The sequence below is a fragment of the Antechinus flavipes genome, chromosome 4 (genome assembly GCF_016432865.1).
Source record: "Antechinus flavipes isolate AdamAnt ecotype Samford, QLD, Australia chromosome 4, AdamAnt_v2, whole genome shotgun sequence".
NCBI classification, from domain to species: domain Eukaryota; kingdom Metazoa; phylum Chordata; class Mammalia; order Dasyuromorphia; family Dasyuridae; genus Antechinus; species Antechinus flavipes.
In genome coordinates, this window is record NC_067401.1 from 35,465,162 (window position 1) to 35,479,938 (window position 14,777).

Here is a 14,777-nt window from a genome sequence, read left to right on the forward strand (position 1 = left end):
GACACAGAGAGACATATAGGGAGTAAAAGTAAAAGAACAAAATAGAATTTATTATACTTCAGCTGAAATTTTTAAAAAGTAGGGTTAGCAATTCTGATCTCAGATAAAACAAGAGTAAAAATAGATCTTATAAAAAGAGATAAAGAAGGAAACTACATCTCTGATAAAGGGTATCATAAACATTGAAATAATAACAATATTAAATGTGTATGTACCATGTGGTAGAGCACTAAAAACCTCACAATCAAATATAGAAAGGCAGAAATAGTAAATGCTACCTTTTCAGATCACAATGCAGTAAAAATTATATTCAATAAAGGGACAGGAAAAAATAGACTAAAAACCAATTGAAAATTAAATAACCTAATCCTAAAAAATGAGTGGGTCAAGTAACAAATCACAGAAACAATCCATAATTTCATCTAAGACAATGATAATAATGAGACAATATACCCAAAACCTATGGGATACAGCCAAAGCAGTTCTTAGGGGAAATTTTATATCTCTAAATAGCTACATGAATAAAACAGAGAAAGAGGAGATCAATGAATTGGGCATGCAACTAAAAAAGCTAGAAAAAAGAAAACCTCCTAATTAAATACCAAATTAGAAATTCTGAAACTCAAAGGAGAGGTTAATAAAATTGAAACTAAGAAAACTATTGAAATGATAAATAAAACTAAGAGTTGGTTTCATTAAAAAACCAACAAAATAGATAAACCCTTGGTTGATTTGATTAGAAAAAGGAAAGAAAAAAAATCAATTCACCAGCATCAAAAATGAAAAGGGTGAACTTAGCACCAATGACAAATAAATTAAAGCAATAATTAGGAGATATTTTGCCCAACTGTATGGCAACCAGTCTGACAATCTAACCAAAATGGATGAATATGTACAAAAATGTAAATTGCCCAGGTTAACAGAAGAGGAAATAAATTACTAAAATAATCCCATTTTAGAAAAAACAAATGAACACACCTTTAATGAGCTCCCTAAGAAAAAATATCCAGGGTCAGATGGATTCACAAGTGAATTCTACCAAACATTTAAAAAACAATTAATAACATTACTGTGTAAACTATTTGGAAAAATAGGTAAAAGAGTCCTGTCAAATTTCTTCGATGACACAAATATGGTACTGATACCTAAACCAGGAAGAGCCAAAATAGAGAAAGAAAATTATAGACAAATCTCCCTAATACATATTGATACAAAAAATTTTTAAAAAATATTAGCAAAGAGATTACAGCAACTTAACAGTAGGACAATACACTATAACCAAGTGGGATTTATACCAAGAATGCAGCATTGGTTCCATATGAAGAAAACTATTACCATAATCAACCATATCAATAATAAAAACAACAGAAATGATATATTAATCTTCAATAGATGAAGAAAAGATTTCTGACAAAATACAGCACCCACTCCTTTTAAAAACATTAAAGTGCATAGGGATAAAGGGAGTTTTCCTTAAAATAATAAGCAGTATCTATCTAAACCAACAGTAAGCATTATTTGCAACGGAGAGAAGCTAGATACATTCATTCCCACTAAGATGAGGAGTGAAATAAGGATGCCCATTATCATTTCCATCATTCAATATTGTATTAGAAATGTTGGCTTCAGCAATAAGAAAAGAAAAAGAAAATTAAAGGAATTAGAATAGGCAATGAAGAAATAAAACTATCACTCTTTGCAGATGATGTGATGATATACTTAGAGAATCCTAGAAAATCATCTAAAAACTTACTGGAAACAATTCACAGTTTTAGCAAAGTTGCAGGATATAAAATAAACCCAAATCATCAGCATTTCTATATATTACTGATAAAATTAACTTCCATTTCCCTCTTCTTCCTTTCTACATTCTAGTGTATTCCATTTGGTCTCCCTTATGGTTACTTTCTTAATCCCACCCTAAAATAAAATCCTATGCAAAATCATAAGGAACAAACATGACTCAGAAAAAGACATATAATGAGACACCCCATCTTTCCCCTTGCAGAAGTGAAAGGTTCACAAATGCTTTGCACACATTTTAATATGTTTTAATATATTGATCAGTTATGCTGATTATTTTTCCTCTTCTCTCTCTCTCTTTCTGTATGTGTGTGTGTGTATCTCTGTCTGTCTCTCTCTGTTTCTGTCTCTGTCTCTTTGTCTTTCTGTCTCTCTGTGTCTCTCTGTCTCTGTCTCTGTCGGTGTCTCTGTCGGTCTCTCTCTCTCTCTCTCTCTCTCTCTCTCTCACACACACACACACACACACACACACACACACACACACACTGCCCAAACCTTTCCACATCTAACCACTTTGCTTCCCCATCCCATAAATGATATTTTTCTAATGATAAATTAAGCATTATACATACAACCACAGGGCAAATGTCAAGAGAATAACTAGGTGTCTTAATAAAGGGGACAGGGAGAAAGGGAGAGAATTTGGAACTCAATTTTTTTTAATGAATGTTAAAAAGTGTCTCTACATATAATTGAGAAATAATAAAATACTAAATAAATTTTTAAAAGAAAGAAAGAAAATGTCCTGGGTAAAAGGTTAGATGGGATGTGAGGATGAGTGTGATCTGTAACTGCTTAGATATTGGGGGGCTTTATGGGTATGCAGTTGCTTCCTTTCCAATATCAATTACCAGTCAGGTCAGCATAGCCTCAGGGTGACACTTCCAAAGCTAAGTGAAATAACATACCCTAGAACAGGGACTCTGAAGGTCCACAGTTCTGGAGAGGGCTGCTGCTGATCAGGTGGTAAAATGATATCTTTGTTTACTCATTGGACAAGGAAGAAATATTCCTCTCATCCCTCTCTCACCATTGTTCCTCATCTTTCCCCCCAGGCTGCCCAGAAGAATCAGTCTTGTTTACTCGTTTCCTTTCTCCCCAGTTTTGACTTGTGCTAAAATTTTCAAGTATCATTGTGCGGGGGGGTGGGGGGGAGTCAGGTTGGGAATTGTTAGCAAGTTTTCACACTAAACAAAAGATATTGACAAGCTAGAGCCAACCTAGGATAGAGTGAGAACAGGAGAGAATGGGTGATGTTCCTTGCAAGAACCAGTTAGAGAAAGTGGAAATATTAATCTAGAATAAGAGATGACTTGGTCAGAATAGAGCATCATAAATTATTTTCTGGGACTTCCGGTTAAGATGGCGGAGAGGAGGCACACAGCTGCATAAGCTCCACGCTTTCTCTCACTATCCATTTCATTACAAGCCTCTGAATTAATGCTTGACTGAAAAAAACCCCACAAATAGTTACCAAGAGAAGCCATCCTTGAGATTCGCCAAGAAAGGTCTGTCTTTACTGGAGGGCTGGGACGGTTTTAGATCGGGCGCAGGCGGAGGGCAGCGGCAGTGAGAGCACGGGAGCAGACTGGAGAGGGGGTGGGGAGTGATCGCAGCTGTCTCTGCGGGGAGAGCTTCGCTACAGGTTTGGATACTTTGCTCTGGCAGCAAGTCAGCAGCCCAGCAGAGAAGCTAAAAACACCGGGGCTGAAGAATACAACCCCAAACAGCTGGAGTCTCTCGGGACCTGGCCGTCCCCCCTTCCCCCCCACAGTGACTCAGCACGCTCTGGGATCTCAGAGCGCAGGCGCACACAGTCTTGCTAGTGCCTCACTGCTGCCCCCTGCAGTCTGTAGAGGAAGCTCGATAACATACCCAGCCCTTCCCCCAAAGAAAGACTCCAGTTTTTTCTGTTTTTCTTTGCTAGTTTGTCTTTGATTATTAGACAGAATGAGCAAGAAGCTGAAGAGGACTTTAACCCTTGACAGTTTCTACACAGATAGAGAGCAGACTCTAAATCCTGAGGAGACTAAAAACAGACAGTACCCAGGTGAATCCCCAAAGGAGGAGATCATCTGTTCCTCAGCACAGATGAACCTCATAGAAATAATTAAAAAGGCTCTCACAAGGGAGCTAGAAGAAAAATGGGGAAAGCAGAGTGAGGCTTGGCAAAAGGAGAGGGAAGCTTGGGAAAAGGAGAGGGAGGCTTGGCAAAAGAGCCTGGAGAAAGTTAAAGAGAGAGTGGATAAAGAAGTAAAATCCTTGAAAAATAGGATTGGTGAACTGGAAAACAAAATTGGCGAAATGGAAAAAAATTCCACAGAACAAAAGAACTCAATGGGATAATTAAAAAAAGATTTTAAAAAAGTGAGTGGAGTAAATACTTCACTGAAAATCAGAATTGAACAAGTGGAATTGAATGACTCGAGGAGACAAGAAGAATCAGTCAAGCAAATCCAAAAAAAATCAAACAATGGAGAAAAATGTGAAATACCTTCTGGGGAAGACAACAGACCTGAAAAACAGATCCAGGAGAGACAATCTGAGAATCATTGGACTTCCAGAAAAACATGATGAAAAAAAGAGCCTGGACACTATTTTCCAGGAAATTATCAAAGAGAACTGCCCAGAAGTCATAGGAACAGAGGAAAAAATAAACATTGAAAGGATTCATCGATCACCCACTGAAAGGGATCCTAAAATCAAAACACCAAGGAATATAGTGGCCAAATGCCAGAACCCTCAGATGAAGGAAAAAATATTGCAAGCGGCTAGAAAAACCCAATTCAAGTATCAAGGAGCCACAATAAGGATCACCCAGGATCTAGCAGCATCCACATTAAAAGATCGAAGGGCCTGGAATATGATATTCCGAAAGGCTAAGGAACTTGGTATGCAACCAAAAATAACTTATGCAGCGAGAATGAGCATCTTTTTCCAGGGAAGAAGATGGACATTCAACGAAGTAAGTGAATTTCATCTATTTCTGATGAAAAAACCAGAACTTAACAAAAAGTTTGATCTACAAATATAGAACTCAAGAGAAATCTAAAAAGGTAAAGATTAATCTTGGGAACTATATTTTGACTATATAGATGTATAAAGAATACATGTATACCTTGTTCTAGAAATTGATGTGGAAAGGACATTGTATCAGAAAAGGGGTAAAGTGGGGGTAGTACATCTCATGAAGAGGCATAGGAAACCTATTATATCTGAGAGAAAGAATGGAGGGGGATGAATATAGTGGGTATCTTACTGACTTCAGAATTGGCTTTAAGTGAAAAATCTTAAGACATATTCAATCTATGGTGAAACTTCTCCCACCTCATTGAAAAGTGAGAAGGGAAAAGTGAAAAGGGAAGGAATAAGCTAAGCGGAAGGGAATACGGGAACTGGGAGGGAAAGGGGTAAGATAGGGGGAGGAACTCTAAGGCGGGGGGAGGGATATTAAAAAGGGAGGGCTGTGAGAAGCAAGTGGTGCTCACAAGCTTAATACTGGGAAGGGGGGGAAAGGGGAAAGAAGGGAGAAAAGCATAAACGGGGTTAACAAGATGGCAAGTAATACAGAATTGGTCATTCTAACCATAAACGTGAACGGGGTAAACTCCCCCATAAAGAGGAAGCGGTTAGCAGAATGGATTAAAAGCCAGAATCCTACAATATGTTGTTTACAGGAAACATACCTGAAGCGGGGAGATACATGCAGGTTAAAGGTAAAAGGTTGGAGCAAAATCTACTATGCTTCAGGTGAAGTCAAAAAAGCAGGGGTAGCCATCCTGATCTCAGATCAAGCTAAAGCAAAAATTGATCTAATTAAAAGAGATAAGGAAGGGCACTATATCTTGCTAAAGGGTAGCATGGATAATGAAGCACTATCTATATTAAACATATATGCACCAAGTGGGGTAGCATCTAAATTCTTAAAAGAGAAACTAAGAGAGCTGCAAGAAGAAATAGACAGTAAAACTATAATAGTGGGAGATCTTAACCTTGCACTCTCAGAATTAGATAAATCAAACCACAAAATAAATAAGAAAGAAGTCAAAGAGGTAAATAGAATACTAGAAAAGTTAGATATGATAGATCTCTGGAGAAAATGTAATGGAGACAGAAAGGAATACACTTTCTTTTCAGCAGTTCATGGAACCTATACAAAAATTGACCATATATTAGGACATAAAAACCTCAAACTCAAATGTAGTAAGGCAGAAATAGTAAATGCATCCTTTTCAGACCACGATGCAATGAAAATTACATTCAACAAAAAACCAGGGGGAAGGAGACCAAAAAATAATTGGAAACTAAATAATCTCATACTAAAGAATGATTGGGTGAAACAGCAAATCATAGACATAATTAATAACTTCACCCAAGAAAATGATAATAATGAGACATCATACCAAAATGTATGGGATGCAGCCAAAGCGGTAATAAGGGGAAATTTCATATCTCTAGAGGCCTATTTGTATAAAATAGAGAAAGAGAAGGTCAATGAATTGGGTTTGCAACTAAAAATGCTAGAAAAGGAACAAATTAAAAACCCCCAGTCAAACACTAAACTTGAAATTCTAAAAATAAAAGGTGAGATCAATAAAATTGAAAGTAAAAAAAACTATTGAATTGATTAATAAAACTAAGAGTTGGTTCTATGAAAAAACCAACAAAATAGACAAACCCTTAGTAAATCTGATTAAAAAAAGGAAAGAGGAAAATCAAATTGTTAGTCTTAAAAATGAAAAGGGAGAACTCGCCACTAACGAAGAGGAAATTAGAGCAATAATTAGGAGTTACTTTGCCCAACTTTATGCCAATAAATTCGACAACTTAAATGAAATAGAAAAATACCTCCAAAAATATAGCTTGCCCAAACTAACAGAGGAAGAAGTAAATATCCTAAACAGTCCCATCTCAGAAAAAGAAATAGAACAAACTATCAATCAACTCCCTAAGAAAAAATCCCCAGGACCAGATGGATTTACATGTGAATTCTACCAAACATTTAAAGAACAATTAACTCCAATGTTATATAAACTATTTGAAAAAATAGGGATTGAAGGAGTCCTACCAAACTCCTTTTATGACACAGACATGGTACTGATACCTAAACCAGGTAGGCTGAAAACAGAGAAAGAAAATTATAGACCAATCTCCCTAATGAATATTGATGCTAAAATCTTAAATAAAATATTAGCAAAAAGATTACAGAAAATCATCCCCAGGATAATACACTATGACCAAGTAGGATTTATACCAGGAATGCAGGGCTGGTTCAATATTAGGAAAACTATTAGCATAATTGACTATATCAATAACCAAACAAACAAAAACCATATGATCATCTCAATAGATGCAGAAAAAGCATTTGATAAAATCCAACATCCATTCCTAATAAAAACACTTGAGAGCATAGGAATAAATGGACTTTTCCTTAAAATAGTCAGGAGCATAGATTTAAAACCATCAGTAAGCATCATATGCAATGGGGAAAAACTGGAACCTTTCCCAGTAAGATCTGGAGTGAAGCAAGGTTGCCCACTATCACCATTATTATTTAATATCGTATTAGAAACACTAGCCTCGGCAATAAGAGTCGAGAAAGATATTAAAGGAATTAGAGTAGGCAATGAGGAAACCAAACTATCACTCTTTGCAGATGATATGATGGTATACCTAGAGAACCCCAGAGATTCTACTAAAAAGCTATTGGAAATAATTCATAATTTTAGCAAAGTAGCTGGCTACAAAATAAATCCCCATAAATCCTCAGCATTTTTATACATCACCAACAAAACCCAACAGCAAGAGATACAAAGAGAAATTCCATTCAGAATAACTGTTGATACCATAAAATATTTGGGAATCTATCTACCAAAGGAAAGTCAGGAACTATATGAGCAAAATTATAAAAAAGTCTCCACACAAATAAAGTCAGACTTAAATAATTGGAAAAATATTAAGTGCTCTTGGATCGGCCGAGCGAACATAATAAAGATGACAATACTCCCTAAACTAATCTATTTATTTAGTGCTATACCAATCAGACTTCCAAGAAAATATTTTATTGATCTAGAAAAAATAACAACAAAATTCATATGGAACAATAAAAAGTTGAGAATCTCAAGGGAATTAATGAAAAAAAAATCAAATGAAGGTGGCCTAGCTGTACCTGATCTAAAATTATATTATAAAGCAGCAGTCACCAAAACCATTTGGTATTGGCTAAGAAATAGATTAGTGGATCAGTGGAAAAGGCTAGGTTCACAAGACAGAATAGTCAATTATAGCAATCTAGTGTTTGACAAACCCAAAGCCCCTAACTTCTGGGAAAAGAATTCATTATTTGATAAAAACTGCTGGGATAATTGGAAATTAGTATGGCAGAAATTAGGCATGGACCCACACTTAACACCATATACCAAGATAAGATCAAAATGGGTCTATGACCTAGGCATAAAGAACGAGATTATAAATAAATTAGAGGAACATAGAATAGTTTATCTCTCAGACTTGTGGAGGAGAAAGAAATTTGTGACCAAAGATGAACTAGAGACCATTACTGATCACAAAATAGAAAATTTTGATTACATCAAATTAAAAAGCCTTTGTACAAATAAAACTAATGCAAACAAGATTAGAAGGGAAGCAACAAACTGGGAAAACATCTTTACAATTAAAGGTTCTGATAAAGGCCTCATTTCCAAAATATATAGAGAACTGACTCAAATTTATAAGAAATCAAGCCATTCTCCAATTGATAAATGGTCAAAGGATATGAACAGACAATTTTCAGAGGATGAAATTGAAACTATTACCACTCATATGAAAGAGTGTTCCAAATCATTATTGATCAGAGAAATGCAAATTAAGACAACTCTGAGATACCACTACATACCTGTCAGATTGGCTAAGATGACAGGAAAAAATAATGATGAATGTTGGAGGGGATGCGGGAAAACTGGGACACTAATGCATTGTTGGTGGAGTTGTGAACGAATCCAACCATTCTGGAGAGTAATCTGGAATTATGCCCAAAAAATTATCAAATTGTGCATACCCTTTGATCCAGCAGTGTTTCTATTGGGCTTATATCCCAAAGAAATAATAAAGAAGGGAAAGGGACGTGTATGTGCCAAAATGTTTGTAGCAGCCCTGTTTGTAGTGGCTAGAAACTGGAAAATGAATGGATGCCAATCAATTGGAGAATGGCTGGGTAAATTGTGGTATATGAATGTTATGGAATATTATTGTTCTGTAAGAAATGACCAGCAGGATGAATACAGAGAGGACTGGCGAGACTTACATGAACTGATGCTAAGTGAAATGAGCAGAACCAGGAGATCATTATACACTTCGACAACGACATTGTATGAGGACATATTTTGATGGAAGTGGATTTCTTTGACAAAGAGACCTGAGTTTCAATTGATAAATGACGGACAAAAGCAGCTACACCCAAAGAAAGAACACTGGGAAACGAATGTGAACTATCTGCATTTTAGTTTTTCTTCCCGGGTTATTTATACCTTCTGAATCCAATTCTCCCTGTGCAACAAGAGAACTGTTCGGTTCTGCAAACATATATTGTATCTAGGATATACTGCAACATATCCAACATATAAATGACTGCTTGCCATCTAGGGGAGGGGGTAGAGGGAGGGAGGGAAAAAAAATCGGAACAGAAACGAGTGTCAATATAAAGTAATTATTAAATAAAAATTAAAAAAAAATAAATTATTTTCTTAACCATACAGAGTTGGAATGTCAAAGAAAATAGATTTGGATTATTAGTCCTAGGGTTAGAAGAGACAAGAACAGAAATGAATGAAAATAATAGGGAAACAGCTTTGGGTTTTATATAGGGAATGGTTTCTTAGAAAGGAGAATTTGGTTAGTTTGCACTAAAAAGAAAATTTTTCCAAGTTTTGTCTCCTCTAGAGTCTGCTATCCCCTCGAACTCTCACCTTAGCACCCTCTCATCCTGGGAGTTCCAGTATTTTAATATATGCACAAAAAAACACAACTGAAAGTTTTATAAACAAAATATATTTGTCCATGGAAATTCAATAGTTGTAGTGTAGTATTATTTTCCACAATAACATTCATTATCAGTACCTTAGGATAAGGGTGTAACTTCCCTGTAAAAGGCTTAAACACCTTTCACATGGATTTTCAATACAATTTTCACAAACGCTTTATGAAGAGGGAGCAAAAGACTGGAACCTCATGCATTTTACAGATAAGAAATTAAGGTACAGAGGTAAATTGCTGGTCCAAGAATAGATTACAAAAATAATATTAATGATGAGTAAGGAACAAATTCTTGTGACATATAAAGTCAAACAACAATAATTTAAATAAGACAAAATATTTAAATTATAAAAAAATGTTACACAGAGTGTTGTAGGAAGTAGGAGGGAAATAAATTATTCTTCTATCCTGTTTGGGTCTCCAGCAGGCAATGGCAAGAGGAAGTAGCAGTAGTCTTCATGGACGCTGGGTCTTTGCTTTTTTGCTGTCAAATAGCTTCATAATATGTTGGACCCACTGCTCCTTTGGATTAGCACAGATATTGAAGCCTTGTTTTGTGATAAAGCTATGAAAGAAATATCCTTTGGTGAGTGGTTTTATTTATTCATCCCAGATGAGTGAATTATCCTATCCCAGTCCTGTTCTTCCCCCTATACTGGTCCTTGAATTCTAAAAAGTAGAATTCTAGAAACTGGGGATTAGAAAAGAAAATTCAATGATAATTATTCTCAAAAGTCATCTGCTGCTCCCTCCCCCAATCTTGGCCTAGCAATAATTGTGATGATTCTTGGAATGTCCTGCTCAAATACAATTAGGATAATGAGCAAGTTAAGAAAGAATTATAGATAGCCACTAAAAATTTAAGTACAGAGGCTTTATCTTCTATTGGACTTTATGGCAGCTACCTCTATCTGCTTTTTCATTGGTTTTAACTTAACTATCGGTAGTCTACACTAACTCTGCCCATAAAGCTATATCCAAGAACCCAAGTGGTATTTTCTATTTTCTACATTTAAAATCAACTGCATCACTCTGTTGCTTCTCTACCCATATGGTAGGGTAGAATTTGGAAGGGATGTCATTAATTAGATGTGTGCCCAATCATTTTTCCTCTCTTGGTCTTCATTTTTCTTAATAGAAAAAAAAAGTGAGCTACACTAGACATTTGGCTCTTATTTTCTCCCACAAATTTGAATAATAATATTAATAGAATTGATACTACCTATTTTTGATGGTGTTTCTTTTTATCAATAGTATTGTCAGTTCCCTGACAAGGAAACTACATCTTTTGTTTGACCACAGAAAGTCTTGAACCTGCCATATTACCATTCCTCCAAGTTCATCTGTGAAATCTTATTTATATCCCTTATCCCTGAAATGAATGGCTAATGTAGTATAGGCGACAAGGGGGCAATGCATGATTAACTTACATCACAGCTTCCTTGGCACATCTGTTGCTAGTGGCACTATAGTTCACCACCAGTTTTGGAGGGATCCTTTTACTGGTGAAACTGAAGCAGCAGATTGGCGAGTCAGGGCCATCTGAAAGAAGCCCAAGAAATAACAGATTAGGATGTTTCTGTTTTTTTTTTTTAAATATAAGCATTTTTTAAAAAAACAGGAGAAAAATGAAGATATGGAGAATAAATACTTTTCAGTTACAATTTCAAGCACTCTTTTTATCCCAAAACTACTATGTATCCCAAGCTAAGAGTAGGACTATTCTAGGTGAGCACAATGATAAGCTACTTAAACCCTTTTCCTCAGTTTTCTCACCAATGAAATAAGGAAGCATCATATGAACAGCGTCCTATTCCAACCTAACAGTTTAGAACCTAAGGTTCTAAAATATAATAGGAAGAATTAATCACTAAAAGTATTCAAGGTGAATTAAACACTGGGTTTGTTAAAGGACTATCTTCTCTTTTGCATCTACAAGCAAACAGATGCCAGATGAGGGAACATTACTGTGACCTTCCTATCCTCCATAGACATTATCTATTGGAAGATCAGAGAAGGCCAACATTTTAGCCAATACAATAGTAAACTCATTATTAAGTTTAAGTTCTGGATCTCTAAGCAAAATTTGACAAAGGAACCATTTGTTTAGCTCCTGAAATATCTTTACCACAGATGAGGAATTCCTCCACCAATGAGTTACCAATTATTATAGGTGTTGCTGAGACAATAACCATATCAAGGAATCTATTCTTGAAAAAGACATTGGAAGTATGGAGTGACAGAAAGAGCACTAGGAACCTTGGGTTCTGTAAAATGAGTACTATATTTATTTAAGATCCCTTCCACAACTCATATTTGATAGCAACACCCAATTCTATGCAACCTTGGATAAAAGGGATTGAAGGACTGAGAACACTTACCAGGTGAGGCACAAATTTGACAGCAGAGAGCTGCAGCAATGACAGCAAGGATCAGAATACCTCTGGAGACCTTCATGGTTCTGTCAGTGAGGAGGTAGGCTTAAGATGTAGGTTCAACAGCTTCCAATTGTCTCTTGACCTCACTGAATTCCTGACTGTCTTCTCCTCTCTTTTATTGGGAGAGAGAAAGGATTGAGGGGGAAGGAGATTCCCCTCCCTGGGAGACGTCATAAGGTAAGAATGGTAAGGAGACTCCTAAATTTGCTGAGCACGCAGCTGGACTCTGAGTTTGCCAGGAAATGAAAGAAGGAAGTTGTGGTCTCTGCCTACCCAATTTCCACATAGCTACTGAAGCAGAAAGGCAATGAGGAAAATAGTCATGGAGGAGTTGACTACAGGAAGTGAGTTTCTTGGGCTTGGCTTTCTCTGAAAAATTTTTGAAAGGAAAAAAAGAAATCTTACTCAGAAAAGGAAGGAAGTATGTTAACTAAGTTGAAAAGGAAATTAATAGTGACATACAAGAGGCTTACTCCTTTTGAAGAAAGGAGTGACCAGATTTTAAGGGCAGAAATCAATGAATCAGCTTTTTTCCCAGCTAATATCTGGACTGTAGCAATATAATTCATATTTGCTGGATTTCCAGGTTCATGAATGGTAAATAGTCACTGAAATAGGATGTCCTTTTCTTCCTGGCATTGGTTCCCTCCAAGGGAAAGTTAAAAAGATGCATAGTAAAGAATGTTATTTGGGGTCAAATGACATTGAATGGCTGCTTCAGGAAAATAGGACTCATTCATTTGGCATGAAGCAGTACTTTAAGGTTTTGAAAAGAAAAAAATAACATATTCTGGTCATGAAGATGAATCTTTCACTTCGATACCATACATTTCAAGCCTCTCTTTCAAAACATCTACATTTTGTTGAAATCGAAAAATATTTCCTTATTCTTTTCTTATTCCACACAATTGTATCTCTGTGCATTTGAGAAACATTGTGATATGGAAAAACAAAACCCAAAAAGCACTGAATTTTAAGACAGAAGACTTTTATTCAATATGTAACTCTGTCAATTACTAAGTATTTGAACTCAGGAAACTATTCCTTTCATTTGACTTCTGGAAAACGAGCTGGTTGGACTACATGAGTTGGAAGATTCTTCCTAGCTTTGACATGGTATCATTTTATGGATCAGGGAGTTCATAGATAGGAGTACATATTTATTTAATGCGCAATATCTCCCAGTCTTCCAAGAGCAATTTCCAAATCATGCTCAATGGGGAAAAGACTGCTTATGGCTGTTCCAAGGTGATTTCATCATTATCATTTATGTCAGCAGCAGTCAGTACTGACTACTCATTCATAGACATATCTACAAGCTCAGATGCTCTCTCTATTGGAGTCAGGGCATATTTCCAAGTGTTTAAGAACTCTGGCTGCTGAAGATTTCCCATTATTTTTTTTTTATCCTGGCTTCATGGGGGATAGTGCTCAACTATATTCCAGGTTAATTACCATGGGGGCATAACTCTATCCTTATATTTAATAAAGGATATGATAGGATATAGTTGAGGTTGTTGAAAATAATATTTGATAAAGGAAGAGAACACATTTTTGTGGGTAGAATTTTGAACAATGAAGGAGTTGCAGAATTTGAAATATATCAGTGATCATAAGGAATACCTTCTAAAATCTTGGAATTTTCTCTAATGGGATCTTTTGGTAGGATCATTCAGCTTTTAGCCAGGTATTTTTGCATCTTTGTTTTGAAGGTAGTGATATTTGGTAGAAAAGGTTTATTTCGGTTTATGAGAATCTGGGTTTAAATCCAGAGCCTATGATAATTTTGCTTCTCTAAACCTTGGAGTTTTTATTTTTTTGTTTGTTTGTTTATTTTTGTTCTACACAGCAATTAGGGTTAAGTGACTTGCCCAGAGTTACATAGCTAATAAGTGTTTTGTGTCTGAAACCAAATTTGGACTCAAATCCTCCTGACTTCAGGCCTGGTACTCTATTTACTACACCATATATCTGCCCCAATTTTTTTTTTCTTTTATAAATGAGACTGGACAAGATGATCTACAAATCCCCCATTCAGCTCAGGATCTTCTGAGCTTCCTCTCAAAGCATTATATGAAGGTATATCACCAGATTTTTGTAACCTTATTACAGGTTTAAGATAATTAATTAATAGCCCTTTGACCTTTATCTTTTTTCTCTCCTTAATGCAGGATCTTAGGGAACACCTAGTCCAACGTCATTATTTAATGAAATGAGGAAACTAAGCCAGGTTCACAAATCTGGTAATATGTAGGGCAGAATCTGAACACTTCTATTTTACTCCAAAGCCAATGTGCTGTACCAATTAAGACTCTGACTCTGAAGATAAGCATGGTGGTTGGACTTGATCTCTCAAATCTCTTTCAAATTCTCCTTTCTTGTTCTATGGTTCTTTCCCAGAATATAAGCTCCATAATGGCAGACATAATGTCATAGTGAGGAAAAAAAAAAAAAACAACAACAATGGATTTGTTTCCAAAGGGATTGGTTTAAATCTCATTTATT

At 35.9% G+C, this 14,777-nt stretch overlaps 1 protein-coding gene across 1 annotated transcript; it reads right to left on the reverse strand.

Annotated features, from left to right (window-relative positions):
* Window positions 1-9,833: 9,833 nt before the first annotated feature.
* On the reverse strand, window positions 9,834-12,341 carry LOC127562066 (C-C motif chemokine 3-like 1). Its single transcript, XM_051997499.1, has 3 exons — window positions 12,216-12,341; window positions 11,265-11,376; window positions 9,834-10,399 (listed from the first exon to the last, which is right to left on the reverse strand). The coding sequence occupies exons 1-3, from the start codon at window positions 12,289-12,291 to the stop codon at window positions 10,291-10,293; spliced, it is 297 nt and encodes a 98-aa protein (XP_051853459.1). The 5' UTR covers window positions 12,292-12,341; the 3' UTR covers window positions 9,834-10,290.
* Window positions 12,342-14,777: the final 2,436 nt, after the last annotated feature.

Bases quoted from the DNA above. Each gene is read 5' to 3' on its own strand.
- LOC127562066 (XM_051997499.1), bottom strand. From the start codon at position 12,291: ATGAAGGTCTCCAGAGGTATTCTGATCCTTGCTGTCATTGCTGCAGCT. The intron at 11,377-12,215 runs GTAAGTGTTCTC...GGCTTCTTTCAG, and splicing joins TCAAATTTGTGCCTCACCTG to ATGGCCCTGACTCGCCAATC. The intron at 10,400-11,264 runs GTAAGTTAATCA...TTTCTTTCATAG, and splicing joins TGTGCCAAGGAAGCTGTGAT to CTTTATCACAAAACAAGGCT.